The 16793-nt window shown below is 39.1% G+C and overlaps 1 protein-coding gene across 5 annotated transcripts in view; it reads left to right on the forward strand.

The window, feature by feature from the left end:
- Positions 1-16793, forward strand: part of SORCS1 (sortilin related VPS10 domain containing receptor 1) — a 591753-nt gene that overhangs the window by 367629 nt on the left and 207331 nt on the right. For all 5 annotated transcript variants that reach the window (XM_012450170.3, XM_012450169.3, XM_012450171.3 and 2 more), the window contains exon 4: positions 10772-10930. In XM_012450170.3, coding sequence (XP_012305593.2) covers positions 10772-10930 — 159 coding nt within the window. The remainder of the gene's footprint in view (positions 1-10771; positions 10931-16793) is intronic.

Here is a 16793-nt window from a genome sequence, read left to right on the forward strand (position 1 = left end):
CAATCTCTGCCTCCCGGGTTCAAGTGATTCTCCTGCCTCAGCCTCTGAGTAGCTGGGATTACAGGCATGCACCACCACGCCCAGCTAATTTTTGTATCTTGTAGTAGAGATGGGTTTTCACCATGTTGGTCAGGCTGGTCTCAATCTTCTGATCTCGTGATCTGTCCACCTCAGCTTCCCAAAGTGCTGGGATTACAGGTGTGAGCCACTGTGCCCAGCCTATTTTGCTCCCCAGATTTCAGCCGGGCACAGTGGATCAGGCCTGTAATCCCAGCACTTTGGGAGGCTGAGGTGGGTGGATCATGAGGTCAGAGGAACGAGACCATCCTGGCCAACCTGGTGGAACCCCATTTCTATTAAAATGAAAAAAATTAGCTGGGTATGGTGGCACACACCTGTAGTCCCAGCTACTCAGGAGACTGAGGTGGTAGAATTGCTTGAACTGGCTTGGGAGGCAGAGATTGTAGTGAGCCGAGATCATGCCACTGCACTCCACCCTGGCAACAGAGCAAGACTATGTCTCAAAAAAGAAAAGAAACCCGTATTTCATGGTATCAGATCCTTAATTAAATGAGGGGATTATAATGCCTAGATATAGGTTCTCTTATTAGAGAGTTACTTATGCACACTTTAATGAACATTGAACTGGTCTATTCTTCTATAATTTATGTAATTCAATCTGGGTAATTTAGGTACCCTGAAAATTCACACACTGAAATTACTCAACCTTGTGTCCGTTAATGTCCCTGAGAGAGACTAACAATGCAATTCACTAGGACTTCAGTAAATATACTCACCTTAAATTGACACAAGATTAGAAATGTTTAGGCTTCCAAAGTTTAAGGTAAGAGCTATTTCATAGCCAAAAACCAGTGAAAAATCTGGCAACTTCAAGATACCTATATTCTAGGAATACTGTGTAGGAAAACATTTTTATTCATATTGAATTTAATAATTGCAACTTATAAAATTTCTCATTTAAAAACATTATAAGTGAGAAGTTTTACAGAAGACAGTTGTGATCACATATCTTTAGTATGGCTTGCCTTCTGTGTGTGCACGTGCGTACACACACACACACACACACACACAAGAATGTGGCAAAATTGATGTCCTGGGATTTCTGTGGATGGATCATTGCAAACCTTTGCACTTTCCACTTTAGTCCTTTGGATCACTCGGTTGTGGGACATTCACACTGAAGGAAACCACTGCTATATAAGAAATTCACCTATTATGAAACTGCTATGTTATGTGATGTTCAGCCACATGGGGGTCCCTGGAGGATGAGATGCCATGCAAAGAGAAAGAGAGAGGCTAATGCCAGATACAGGAATGAAGAAGCCATCTTGGAAGTGAAAGGTCTAGCTCTGGCCACCACAGTTGACATCATGTGGATTTGAGACTACCTACTCAGCTCAGCTTTTCCAAAATTTCTGACCCACGAAATCATAAACAAAACAAAAAGCTCATTTGAAGCCACTGTTCTGAGAGAGTTTGTTATACAATGCATAAGTGGAACAGAACTCCTTTTCTCTTTAATATGCTATGTCAGTTCTACTGCTTCTGAGGTATATGTACTGAGATGGAATTAAACCAAGAAACTGAACTGCCTAGAAAATGCAATCATGAAAAAAGTCATCTTCATAAAACACTGCACTACTGTCTTTCCTGCTGTGACTGAAGGAAAAGAATAAAGAGAGAAAAGCAGCAGATGATGTGATTATGCTCTGGCATGTCAATTAAGCACGTTTGACCCTTTTCCACCTCTCAACAACTTGAGATGATCAATGTTTGTCATTAAATAACTGAAGAGAGAAGGAAAAATTTACATGAAATGGACCTCATTGTTAACATCAGAGACTTCTGCTTGGAAGACCTTTCTAGGCCCATCTTCCAAAGAGCTCTGCAGTAGAGCTGCACAGGCGATTCTCACTTCACTAATCTGCAAATCCTGTATAAGAGAAACCCCTGGTGGTCTTCATAGTCTTTTCTGGAAAGCTTTCATAATCAAATACATTAGCAAGGTCTCATGCGGCTGAGACTTCATTAATCTTCCCCAGTACACCCTAGTATATTTGTCAGTTCATCATGAAGCATTAATATAAGTAAAATTAAATGTACTTGTTAGTGTAGGAGAGGGGAAATTTTCCCTCTACCCTCTGAGTGTTTTATAATTGAGTCCAGGAAATAAACCATCACTGGACAGATTAATAAGAGAACAGGTATACAAATGTATTGCATGTACAAAGGCATCACATGTAAGAAAAGTGAATACCAAAAACCCAGTGAGATCTAAAAGCTTATATACCCAGTTCATAGGAGGGAGGAGAGGAGGAATGCAGGCAATTTAGGGAAAAGTAAATGAATTTTGGGAAAGATGAATGGGCCCTCAGAAGAATAGGTGATAGCCTATTCTGGTGTAATGGGTGTAATGTCAACTTCTAGTCTCTTCTGTAATCTGAGTTTATCTTTGGTTGATGAGATTCCTGGGGAAGGATTTTATGACAATTGAGTTATTTTAGGAGGATCAATCTTTATACAGATAAGGAGAGCTCAGAGAAAGCTCCCCCCTGCAGTGGCTGGTCCCTCAGTGCCCTCAGTTTGAAGTAATCAGTATACTAAAGCAGCGTTGGGTCGCGTTTCCTGAACTCCGTCATTAGGATGATGATACAAATACAGCAAGGGATAAAGAATTTGGGTGCATTCTGTGCACTGATTTTTAGAGGGGATTAATGTCTATGGACTTTTCATTTTACTTTTCTGACTTTCAACTTGATACTTATTCAAACTCTAAAATCAAGTGCACAACTTATAGATTTTACCAAAAATGGGTTTCCATCACTTAATGTTAAAATACACTGATAGCTTCTCTTTCCTGCTCTCTCTTCCTTCTCACCTGAATGTCTTTATCATTTCTTGTGGAATAAAGAGATTTCTTACCATTAAATGAACATCATTTTTTGTAAAGTTTCCCATGAGCAAAGAAGATGAATGTCTGTTTATCCTGGCGTCATGGCTCCTTCTATTAGCAGCTAACATTTTTTAGTGATGTAACCTTTTGGCATTAATGGATCTTTGGGGATTTAAGAGAGAAGTTACTTTGGGACTTGTAATGACGATGGAAGTCTGTTCTGATTGAGTTGGAGCTGAGGCTATGGAATAATTACGGGATTTTTAAGGGTGGCTCAAATATTCTCCAGGCATTTAATCAGTTCTCATAGTGACTGCAATAATAAAAACATTCTTTGAATGTGTATATCATTATTTCTCTCTAAAATACCATGTTTAGTTTTTTAAATCAGGTGACCCAATGCTAAGCATTAGTGAATATTCCATATTCCCCACTATCACCTCAGTATGATATTAATAATAGCTATTTCTCTAGCAAAATGAGTCTCTTTTTTAAAATGACAATTAAGCATGGATGCATTTATTAGGAAAACAGTTACTCTGTAACAGTTCTTATTTGCTTTAGCATAAACTTCTTTGTGAACTAGCATGTGAGAAAATGTTTGTTTCTCCACCAATAATAACATGACATCAGAGATTCTTGCCCATTTCTATTATCCTTTTCCCATCCATTTTTATGATAAAGAATAAAATCAAATCTGTGGAGGAATCATGCTGGAAGGACAGGCTAAAGGAAGCCAGAGCCATTGTGAAAAATATGGGGTATGAACCATGACTGGCTATTTTGATCTTACAACTGTATATTTAAAACCAAGAAATTATTTATTCAAGAATATAGCATCTAAATAACACTTGTTACTGAAATTCTTCATTATCTTGTACTCCATTTCTTATTGCCTCTTTTTTCATCTAGGCAATATTTTATGAGATATTTGCAATGCCAGATTTATATCTCTCTCCCTCTCTTTTTTGGAATTCACCTATCATATTTTAGCAGAACATAAAGTACTAAATATGCCATCCTTTGTGAGGTAAACTAGTAATATTTGCACAAAACCTAACAGTGCTTTTGCACAGATAATCTTATTTGATCTGCACACAAATCTATGCAGGGCATGACATAGATAACCTTACCACTGACTAGCTGTGCTACCTTGAACAAATTGCCTCATCTCTCTAAGCCCAATGTCATGTGGACATAATGATACCTACCTGAAGTGGTTTTCATAAACAATTTAATGAAATAATAGAGTTTAAAGGTTTGGCAGAGAGCCTGATACACAACAGAAGCTCTATAAGTGGCATCTTGTTTATGGTATCACTACCTTCAATAGGAAACTAAGACTCAAAAAAAGATTAAATGAGCTATAAGGCACTCAAAGTGGCACAACTGATAATGACAGAGAAGAATTTCAAATCCAAGTTTTTAAATCCAGGCCCCCTACTATTTCTTGTGATGCAGTAGTGCACCCTTCTTTTCATGGTATGAATGGCCTACACTAAGCACACTCCCTTCTTTTCTCTTTTGTCAGGGAAAGTACACATTTATGAAGACATTGACTAGAGTCAGGTTTAGGATTAGGTTATGGCTCTTCCTGTGGAACACAGTCTGTGGTGCACCAGCCCCATGCTCAGCCCTGCAGGTCAATCCGACATGGACATGTATAACATGGATATATATTTCCTTTATAAAAGTTCAGTGCCATTCACAGTGGTGGAAGCAGATTCTCATGGTAAAATGGTGTTTGTAAGTTTGGGTTTCTCTAAACTGTCTCAAAGGAGAGGATTCTGTTCAGTAGTCCCAAGCGAAATAAGAAGATATGTCCTATACATTTTCTTTTGTGAATTGTCTTCCAAGGACTGTAACTCATATGCTGTCATTCCTGGTAAACCTTACTCATCTCCTGTGTACTCTATGGAATTGAGCAAGAGGCACTGAATGACTCCTCATTATTGTTACAAATAATAATTAATGGGTTGGGTCTCCTGGCAAGGCAGTTAAGACACATGTGAAGGACTGAAATTACATGCTTCTTAAAAAAATGGTTCTCCCTAGCCTTACATGGTGGCTCATGCCTATAATCCCAGTGTTTTGGGAGCCTGAGATGGGAGGATGCCTTGAGCCTAGAGTTTGGGACTGTGACTGTGCAACTGCACTCCAGCCTGGGCAGCAGAGTGAGATCTTATCTTTAAAAAATTTGTTTTATGCTTGTTTTCTTCCCTTTAAAAAGTCTAAGTCTGTAGATCCTCATTAGAAAACCTGTTTGAAAGCAAAAGGACAGAATAAATCCTTTAAAATCCAATGCCAAAGTTTCCCAGTTATTTCAGTGAATTACCTTCCAGGTCACATTGGTCTGTTGTGCAAATGTGCTCTTCATCTCTTACTATTGAGTGACGTGATTTTGTGCTAATAAACAAAGATGGCACATAGGTGAGCTTCGCCGAGTTTGGAAGGATGGGATTTAGGGCAATTGGTTGTGTCATTTCCATCCTTTTACAGACTCATTTCTATCAGTGTGTGCTTAATTTGAGCCTTTTTCTTTTTAATCACCTTCCTCTCCTTCCTTCACTGTTTGTATTTCTGCAATTTCCTTTCCATGGATCATTCTGGGATCCTGTTCAACTTTCTCTAACGTTGTCCTGCAAACAGTTGCCAACTGATAAATACTTATTGCTCTTCCCCTCAGCTCATCTGGGAAGGATAAATCCTCAGCCCACATTGGGAATAAGTAGCTTTTCCACTCTCATTGGTCAGCAGATGACTTACTTTTGCTGATTGTATTTTGCTTAATTCGTTTTTAATGTTGAGATCAGAGGTTTGCAAATAGCCTTTTATACTGTTTATAGAGAGAAATATTTCTGTTCGAATAAAGTGGGTAGTAGTAGATAACTAGAGTGCCTAATGGCTGCTGTTGCTGTTTTTCTTTGCCATTGTCATTATCATTATGAAAAGCATTTATTATGTACCTGTGATAAGGGCATCTGGAGCTGAGTTAAGCTCTGAGCAAAGCAAGAGAGTTATCCACACAGCAGCACATTACCTCTGCTGGATTCCAGCCCATTTATGACAAAGAGCAGACAAATGAGCAAACAAATAATGAACTTTTTCCATTAAAATAAATACTTTTTCCATAGGGACCAAAGAAATGGTGCAAAAAAGCATATGCCCAGAGGTGGTGAGGAACTCTTTAACTCCACTTCACATAAACCAATAAATGGTGGAATTCCAAGAACAACATATCTAGGAAAAGAATTTGGAAAACTAAATAGTACAGCATTCCTCTAGGAAGAACGTCCACAGTAGACAACTGGAAGGATCAGAAAGCTGCCTGCCAACCTTTTGTGGAATTACTTCCTGTAGCCATATGTTGAATCTGGAGCAAGCCAAAGACAGTGAAAGTGCATTTAATTTTTGACAACACCAAGCTGTTAGAAGGACTAATACCAAAAAATAATAATAATAATAACAGAAGTGATGTATTTGAAATCCATAAATTGCATTTCATCTTCATTCGTCTACTCTAGGAAAAGCAAATCAAGTTTCTTCTTCCTCCTGAGGTGGGTGATGAATGATTGCTTGGAGCTGGGTGGCAGGATCCTATGTTGCCATTATTGACTTTCTGTGGAAGCCATTCATCTGCAGATGCAGTCAGTGCAGGGTCGACACACCCTGCAAGCCTTAAGTAAACTGGTTTTAATCGCTCATGGGTGGATCTGAACAGAATAATTACTTTCCTGTTAAAGGCAGTCTCTTCCTCTTATCTTCACCCTCCTGGCCTCAAGTAGAACAGTGAGGATTTACTCAAGGGGACTGGAACTCCCAGTGTTAGAGGGGTCCCTGGTTGACAGGCAGCAGAAGGCAGGAATGAAAAGAACTCATTCATTCGTTCATTCATTTATGAATTTACAATGATATGTGGACCTACTATGGAACAAGCTTTGTTCCAGGCAAACAATGACCTCTCTTTTTAGAGACCTTACCTTAGAAATGTGCAAAGCTTGGATTCATGCCTTTTACAAAGGCCTCCTAAAATTCTGTTGTCCAGAAGATACTCCAGAATACAGAGAAGTAAACACATGAAAACATTATTTGTTCAAAGATACATGAAGAGTCTGAAGGGGATATGAAGGGTCATTCAAAAATGGGGATTGTTAGGCATGTTTAAGAAATGTAATCTACTGTTTTTGAAGAATATTTGCTACTTTGAACTGACTATTTTGAAAATATTTCTGAGTAGAAAATCTTGTGAGAAGATATGACTTTATTTATAAATGGTATCACCTATGTCTAAAGACTGGATCACATTTATTATAAAAAATGTACATAATTCTAAAGTATGTTAAGCCTTTTCTATGTAGGTCTTCCATTTAGAGCTCAGTAAGTTTTATTTACTTATTAGCTTATTTACATTTTATAACTGATAAAATGATAGGACAGACATCAATTCATTTGAAGCAAAATTATTAAAGAATTTGAATTTAAGACTAAAATAATAAGGTTTTACTTATTCAATTAATAATTATATACTGTGTTTCAGCCATTATGACAATCATAATTTAATTATTTTGAAGGTTGTGATTAATTGGAGTACATTATACACAGTCATGTGTGTTAATGTGTGCATTTATATGTTTATGGCTCAATTAAAAATGAATATTTAGGGGGCTGTGCACAGTGGCTCATGCCTGTGATCCCAGAACTTTGGAAAGCTGAGGCAGGTGGATCACCTGAGACCAGGAGTTCAAGACCAGCCTGGCCAACATAACAAAACCCCATCTCTACTACAAATGTAAAAATTAGCTGGGAGGTGGAGGGCAGAGGTTGCAGTGAGTCAAGATTGTGCCACTGCACTCCAGCCTGGGCAGCAGAGTGAGACACTGTCTAAAAAAAAAAAAAAATGAGTCATAATGTCAAACTTAAAACAACAACAACAACAACAACACACACACACACACACACAATACAATCCTCAATCCACGATAGGATATAGAGATATGGATAAAGAAGCAGAAAGAAACACAAACATGGTTTAATGTGCAATGATAGGGTCATGACTTTTTTTGTTGTTTTTCTTTTGTTTTGAATTCTACTGGACATCTTATGGAGTTGTTTCTGCAATAAAAAAAAATGACCATAGAAAAATGGATCCAGATTGACCTGTTCGTTTTGAGTAGAATGGAGCAGAAATTTGAGACAGCAACCACTGGAATGTTTCTGTAGCACAGACATACCTGTAAAGCTCACTGGGAAATTTCTGACTATTTTCCATTTTTTCCAAAATGTCAAATTCTCAAATGGAGAGTTTTAGGTGAGGGCTGCATAGAGAAGGTGGGATGGTGGGATATTGGTCTACATATTTTCAATATCCAGAAAAAAAGCCAAGGATAGGAGTAGCTTTATTTTTATAATATTACGTTTCCATCTGTTGGGAAATATTTACGTTATTCTGCCACTTGCACCCTATATTACCCGATGCAGGATGTCTTATACAGTCTGATCACCTAGAATATAAATGAGCATCAAAAATATTTTAAAGTGATCGATAAAAATCAGCTTGCTTTGGGAATATTCTGTAGGCCTAGTTTATAATTGTGTTTAATTTTCTTTTGATTAAGTGTTGTGCCAGGAGAAGCAGGTGGTGAAATCTATACTCATGAGAAAAGAGGAAAGCATATTCTGGCTAATGGGAACTAGAAAATCAGAGGGGGGAACATCACCTTGCCTGGGACAATAGTTGTTCTATAAAATTGAGCCTCTTCATATTATCATGGAAATTACTTTTTGGCAGTAGCGCAAAAAGGTTGTTTTACATTATTGTTAATTGTGGTTGGAGACACAAAGTAATATGATCATTTGATGGCTTATTTGTTATTCACAAAATGACAGCTTTTATGTGCCCATAAATATGAACTCACCTGGAGATATTCCTATGAATTTAGGAGCCATCTAAATGTATGTGCTTAATGTATACAGTAGATTTTGATGAAGCCACGTGAGTTTGTACTTAGCAGATTACCTGGCTCCTTGTCAGCCATCCGATGAGGGAACGCTGTCTGCTTGGTGAATGTGAGACACAGAAATCCATAACTTTGTCAGAATTTATGGTTGGCGGGCAGTGGCTTTCCTGGAACATGGTACAAGAGGCAATTAGTCTTCAATTTTGTGTGCGCTTTTCATCTTGTCTGGAGTGCGGCTGACAGCCACAGCATTGCCTTCACCCCATTACATCCCCTTTCTCCTCTTCAAGAAGGGGAGGTTGAAAGGACAGCAAGGAACCTTAAATTCATCCTGGATAACATAAACAGAGTTTGGGCAGAGTGTCCGGTATGCAATCCTCTTGTGCCATTTACAGCGACAGGACACCACTTTCAAAGATGACACTGACTGTTCAGAGGCTTTAATATGACTGCCTCCAAATGTTTAAGGAATCTCCATGTGTTTGCCTGGCATTCTGCTCTTTTAAGATATAACTCTATTTCTCTCTCTCTCTCTCTCTCTCTCTCTCTCTCTCTCTCTTTCGTGGAAGTGCAGCATCCTCAGCTGGTAATCTTTAAACCCTGGGCTGCAGTGATTTCTCTTCATACAGTAACACATTAAGCACATATTTCATGCTTCCCCGAACCAAATTCAGAAAGTGCCAATTAGTAAGTAGATGGGGAAGAAGTCAGTGGGTGGCATTAAAGCCACCTGTCTGGAGACACAAGTGCACACTTTAACTGAGTTAAAGACGACTCACAGAGAGTCAGGAATGAAGTACTTTATCACACATTCCCGGAGGCATAAAATGAGAGGATTTAAAGCAGTTTCGAGGGCAGTTCCTCCATCTTGATGCTATTATGATTAATCCCATTGCTCTGGACAAAATTGGGCATCCCAGTGAGACAGTGTAAAACATCTGAAGCTGTGAATTTTTACATATTTATAGCTTCTTCTCTGGTACAGATTGTGAAGGGCAACCAACTTTTATTTCAGAGTTTTAGAGAGTCATGTGGACTTACAAGTTGTGAAACTTCCATCCATATCTCAGAGTGTTCTGGGCATCTTTCTAAGTCCACATGACTCTCTGAAACTCTTTTCATGCAGTCATTTATTCATTCTTTCCTTTGACAAATGTTTATCAGCGTACAATACATACCGGACCTTAGTCCAGCTGCTGGGAATACATCTGTGAACTGCACGGACAGCTATCTCTATTGGCACAAGGTTTATTTTTTAGTAGAAGGCATATGGACAAGAAACAAGATAAATAAGTAAATTATGCAGTAGGCTAGAAGGTGATGAGGGGGGTGGGGTAAAATAGCCTTTGTAAAATCCCTAGAGAAAGCTTTAGAGTCTAGACTTTGACTTAAGACTCAGAAAATCAAGCTAAGTTAGGATGTCATAGGATATCCTTGAAAAGGAGTAAAAGGATTTGAGGTAGGGAAGAAAAACAATGGACTCCATCCTCTTTCTCTTGCACCTTTCCCACAACAGACTATCTAACCAGTCTTTTAGTCTCCCAAAATGGAAAGTAGATACGGCACAGTAGGAAGAAGGGAACAAGGGTAAGTGTTCCAGGTTCAGGAAATAACCTTGGAAACAAAACAGGGAGTCCCCTAAGAGAAGAGAATACAGTTCTCTATTTCATCCCTGTTTCTTCCAGCTTCTTCTGCTTCCTTCATTTCTTTGTGCATGTATTTTTGTAGCATTGGTCCAAGATGGAAGAATCAACCTGACAGAGTCAAGGTCCCTGTTGGGCCAAGCATTCTTTGCCTGGCCCTGTCCTTCCCTTGTCAAAATTGAGCTAACTTTCAAGTTTTGCAATTTTGTAAACTCAATTTTTTTGTTGTTTCTTTCTCCAACAATTCTTTGCTGCAGATAATGTTACTCACAGACCCAGAGATTGAGAGCAGCTTACTGATCAGCTCAGATGAAGGGGCAACTTATCAAAAATACCGGCTGAACTTCTACATTCAAAGCTTGCTTTTTCACCCCAAGCAAGAAGACTGGATTCTGGCATACAGTCAAGACCAAAAGGTGAGCATGCTTACCTTGTTTGAGATAATGAAGCATGGTTCTCTGGGGAAAATAGTGTTAATTTAATCATCTCTCCGTTTCACCTCAATGATCATTTTTGTTTGGAGCTGTAGCCTGACCTCTGTGCTAATGGGACAAAGGAAAGCAAGGAGAGTCTCAGATTGCTTGTTTAAATCATGTAAATGTCTGAAACCACATACCAAATAAAGGTTAGGTGTACTAAGTAAGGCATGGTGGAGAAGCAGTTCCTAGCATAGATGCTTCAGGCAGTCAGGAGCCTGTGACTCTCTGACTGCCACTGAATTGGAGACAGTGTCTTATGTTTGTGGATAGGTGATCATTTCTCTTGGTGAAGGACCCATGGCTTTTCTCAGACTCTTAAAGGGAAGCATAACCTTGAAAAGATTAAGAACATGAAGTAGGGATTTTCTAAAACACTGAGAGAAATGGCCAGAGGAACAATAATGATGTATATAGGTAACCTTATGCAGAACCTAGTCATCTCAGAACTTTTCTTCACTTGATGGTAAGGTTGAAGGAGAAGTACACTTCAAAAGAAAGGATTAAATGAGCTCCTGGTATTACCTGTGTGTGTGTATATGTGCATACATCCCATGAAATGTCATCCTGTAAAATGTATTCTATACTCTATATGACATATATACTATAACATTGATATGATCCCTGCCTTTAAAGAACTTGCATTCTCAGATAGAATAAAAGGCTAGCAATAGCAAGTAAAATTAAATTAAAATGAAAAGAAACAGCATATACACAGGTAAATGTGAGAGAGACTCTAGCCATAAAAGCCAGAGGGATAATTGATGAAATACTAGAATACTCTTTGTGAAATGCATTATTCAGTGAAGTCATTCTGAAAATTCTCCTTAGAGGAATCATGAATTAGAAATTACATATATTTAAAGAAATACTGGACTTAACTAAGTGAGGGGGATGTTTGGGGGGGTTTGACTGGGTTTACATAGATGTGTGGCATTTTTGGAGGTAGGAGAATGGTGTAAGCCACTTCCCAAGGTCTCTACTGACAGGAGCATTTTAAAGGAAGCAAATTTAAAGTCTTAAGATTGGAATTTTATTCATGCTGCCCCTACTGCCAAATAAAATGCACATTAAGCCTAAAAATAGAAATAATTTACAATTAGTTTTTGTTTTTCTTTTTCCCTCTTGAGCAGCTTGGCTACCCTTTCAGCAGAATGTACAATTTTGTTTCTGGAGTCAAGCCACAGTGCATCTGGTCCAGGATGGTGCAGTTAACAGAGGCAAAGCCTGACCAGCTCAGACAGAGAATTAGTCATTTAATCCACAGGGTTATTGTATTTTATTCGACAGTTGGTTAATTTCCCCCCCTGATGCCAGAGGCACAGGGAGGCCAGATTTACCTGCCTAAGTAAAAACTCTGCAGCTTTGCAGTTATGCTGGAGGAGATGCCCAAATATGTAACCCTTTAGGTCCCAGCACTTCAAACAGTGCCTCCCCCTGGTCACTGTGGCAGAGTGGATGATACGAGACCAGTTAGGACACCTGGGCTGTGACCTCAACCCAGCTACTTATGGTGAACAGTATTTAGCATTGGGTTTCTTTTTCGTTAAAATGTGTTTGTATGGATAATTACAGTTGTAGGTACCCTTTAAAGTGATATAAAAAGAAACTACATCTCTTTTAAGTGCCATGCATGATATGGTGTTCATATGAAATAACTACATTCTGTCCATCCTAGAGATAGATGATTGACACATATGAGTTGACCAATAGTTTAAGAGAGGCCAAAAAGGCAGTTCTGTCACTGATGCATAATATATACAAGTGACTGGATGAATTACATTAAATTGGTAGTCTGAAGTTCAGGAGATGGAGATCTAGTGATCTGTCTCCTCCAGAGGTCTTATGAAATGACTTCAGCTGGACTTTGATGGATATGTTGGATTTCTATTGTGAGAGTAGGGGATGCCAGTTTTTTACAAAAGCAATGTCATAAACATGAAATTGTAAAAAACATGTTTACAAAATTGCAAATTTTTTTATTTGGCTAAAACTAAAATTTGTTACAGCTAGTTATAATTTACACGCATGCACGTGTGTGCACACACACACATACTTTGGAACCTAATCGTTATTATTTGTCTCTGTCTGTTAGGAAAATTAATTTTTGTTTCCTTGATTAGGAGCCTTCAGAAATTTTGGTCCAGAGAATGATATATTTAGAGCTACAGATTACAAGAGTAATATGAGTATAAACTGTGGTAATATGAGGACAAAAACAAGACTAGTTGGGATGATATTACAACAGTCCCGGCATCAGATGCTAAGAGTAAGAACCGAAAGGTATCCTTTATGACCACAGAACCAATGAATCCTGTCATTTTAGAGTTGGAAGCAGTCTTCCTCTGTTTGTTGTTTTGTTGTTCTTTTTTTTTTTTTTTCTGTATGAGACTAAGGATCTAAATATCTAAGAGGTTGACAAATTTACTCAAAGGGCAAAATCACTAATTAGTATAACTTGTGGATATTCTACAAATGGGGTAAAGGGCTACCTGACATTCCATAGGGTATTGGAATACCTATGGAACACCTCATTCTTTTTTTTTTTTTAATTTGAGATAGAGTCATGCTCTGTCAGCCAGGCCGGGGTGCAGTAGTTAGTGTGATCTTGGCTCACTCCAACCTCCGTCTCCCGGGCTTAAGCAGTTCTCCTGCCTCAGCCTCCCGAGTTGCTGGGATTACAGGTGTGTGCCACCACATGCAGCTAATTTTTATATTTTTAGTAGAGACGGGATTTTACTATGTTGGCCAGGCTGGTCTTGAACTCCTGAACTCAGGTAATCCACCTGTACCTTGGCCTCCCGAAGTGCTGGGATTACAGGCATTAGTCACCGCGCCCAGCCAGGGTTCTCATTCTTGAAGGTGATATTTTGAGATGAACAGATGGGTAAGAGCCAGACTTTCTACTGATCTGTTTTTGTTGTTGTTGTTTTTTAAAATTTTTTAAATTATACTTTTAAGTTCTGGGACACGTGCAGAACGTGCAGGTTTGTTACATAAATATACACATACTATGGTGGTTTGCTGCACTCATCAACTCGTCATCTACATTAGGTATTCCTGCTAATGCTATCCCTCCCCTAGCCTCCCATCCCCCTACAAAGTGTGTGATGTTCCCCTCCACGTGTCCATGTGTTCCCACTTATGAGTGAGAACATGTGGTATTTGGTTTTCTTTTCCTGTGTTAGTTTGCTGAGAATGATGTTTCCAACTTCATCCATGTCCCTGCAAAGGACATGAACTCTTTTTTTTTTTTTTTTTTTTTTTTTGAAACAGAGTCTTGTACTGTTGCCCAGGCTGTAGTGCAGTGGCGTGATCTCAGCTCACTGCAGTCTCCACCTCGTGGGTTCAAGGAATTCTCCTGCCTCAGCCTCCCGAGTAGCTGGGACTACAGGCGTGCGCTACCATGCCCAGCTAATTTTTTTGTATTTTTAGTAGAGACGGGATTTCACCATGTTGGCCAGGATGGTCTCCATCTCCTGACCTTGTGATCCACCCACCTCAGCCTCCCAAAGCGCTGGGATTACAGGCATGAGTCACTGTGCCCAGCCGAACTCATCCTTTTATATGGCTGCATAATATTTCATGGTGTATATGTGACATACTTGTTTTATCCCGTCTATCATTGATGGGCATTTGGGTTGGTTCCAAGTTTTTGCTATTGTGAACGGTGCTGCAATAAATGTAAGTGTGCATGTGCTTTTATAGTAGAATGATTTATAATCCTTTGGGTATATACCCAGTAATGGGATTGCTGGGTCACATGGTATTTCTGGTTCTCTAGATCCTTGAGGAATTGCCACACTGTCTTCCACAATGGTTGAACTAATTTACACTCCCACCATCAATGAAAAAGCATTCCTTTTTCTTCACATCCTCTCCAGCATCTGTCTCCTGATTTTTTAATGATCGCCATTCTAACTGGCATGAGATAGTGTCTCATTGTGATTTTGATTTGCATTTCTCTAATGACCAGTGATGATGAGCTTTTTTCCATGTGTTTCTTGGCCGCATAAATGTCGTCTTTTGAGAAGTGTCTGCTCCTATGTTTTGATGGTTTTTTTTTTCTTGTAAATTTGTTTAAGTTATTTGTAGATTCTGGATATTAACCCTTTGTCAGATGGATAGATTGCAAAAATTTTCTCCCACTCTGTAGGTTGCCTGTTCACTCTGATGACAGTTTCTTTTGCTGTACAGAAGCTCTTTAGTTTAATTAGATCCCGTTTGTGTATTTTGGCCTTTGTTGCCATTGCTTTTGGTGTTTTAGTCATGAAGTCTTTGTCTGCGCCTATGTCCTGAATGGTATTGCCTTGGTTTTCTTCTAGGGCTTTTATGGTTTTAGGTCTCATGTTTAAACCTTTAATCCATCTAGTGTTAATTTTTGTATGAGGTGTAAGGAATGGATCCAGTTTCAGCTTTCTGCATATGGCTAGCCAGTTTTCCCAACGCCGTTTATTAAATAGGGAATCCTTTCCCCATTGCTTGTGTTTGTCAGCTTTGTCAAAGATCAAATGGTTGTAGATGCATGGTATTATTTCTGAGGCCTCTGTTCTGTTCCGACCTCTCTGTTTCTTTAAGAGAGCATGAAGGATAAATCATACTGAAAAAGACAAATTGTGGATAGCCAGCTATACAAGTAGGAATCCAAGAAGATCTCCATATCTCTAGGCTTAAATCACAGAGTAGGGAGTGGGGCATTTGCTGGAAGGGAGTGAGCTGCAGCCATTACCTGATGGCATTGGCTGGAAATCAAGTTGAGACGGTCTGTGGCCACTCAGGTGGGTCAGGGATTGGAAATAAAAGCTGACAATCACTGTGGGTCATGAAGCTTTTAGTGCTCATGAGATGTGGTAACAAGGAGGAATGTGTGCTGGGTTGGCTGGCCGGTGACCTCACTTGCTCTGGAAACAGGTACGTTTATTCTTTCATGTAAGTATTGCTCATCAGTTTGTCTGTGACAGCTGCTAATGTCGCTGCTGCAGTTCTCCTAGCTAGGATCTTAGTATTATCTCTGCTGGATGGTGTTTTATATCAAACTGTGGTGAACATTCCCTTAGAAAATGCCTTAATGAGGTGGCAACTCCTATGAACAGGGTCCTCTTCTTTTCTCTTTTTCTTTATTTGCTGGCTTCCTTGTTTTTTAAGGCATACTCTCCCTCTTTTAAACACACAGCCACATTTATTTTTCTCTTATCTCCCTGACATTGCTTTTTCTCTTCTTCAGTGAATGAGACTTTTAAGATTCTAAGGGCAGAGTTTGGAGCTCTGGCCTGTAAGATGGACCCCAATGAGCTATGATACTCTGCTGTAACTGTGTTTCATCTTGGGTTCTTAAATCCCATAAGCAGCTTTTTAATATGGGCATTATAAGGGACTCAAAGAGTTTGTTGAACAGATTTTCCTTTATGGCTCAAGATAGAATTTTACTGGATATCAGTTCTATGGGAGGTAATATTAAGATTTTAAAAGGTAGTTTTAATCAGGGAAAAATGTGTATGGCCATCCTTGGAATTCATAAGACCAGGATTTTTTCATATTTTGCCTTTTCACTTAGAAGGAGAAATCTATTTGTATATTCAACATCTAGGTGGTTATATTAGTCAGGGTTCTCCAAAGAAACAGAATCAATAAGGGTTGGGAGAAAAAGAGGGAAAGAGAGGGAGGGGGGAGAGAGAGAGAGATTGGAATTTGCTCATGCAATTATGGAGGCTTAGAAGTCCCAAGATCTGCCCTCTGTAAGCTGGACAACTAAGAACAGCAGTGGTATAATTCAGTCCCGGTTGGACAGCCTGGGAATTGGGTG

Source organism: Aotus nancymaae, unplaced genomic scaffold, assembly GCF_030222135.1.
Source record: "Aotus nancymaae isolate 86718 unplaced genomic scaffold, 86718_ANA_hifiasm-v0.15.2.pri h1tg000010l, whole genome shotgun sequence".
Lineage (NCBI taxonomy): Eukaryota > Metazoa > Chordata > Mammalia > Primates > Aotidae > Aotus > Aotus nancymaae.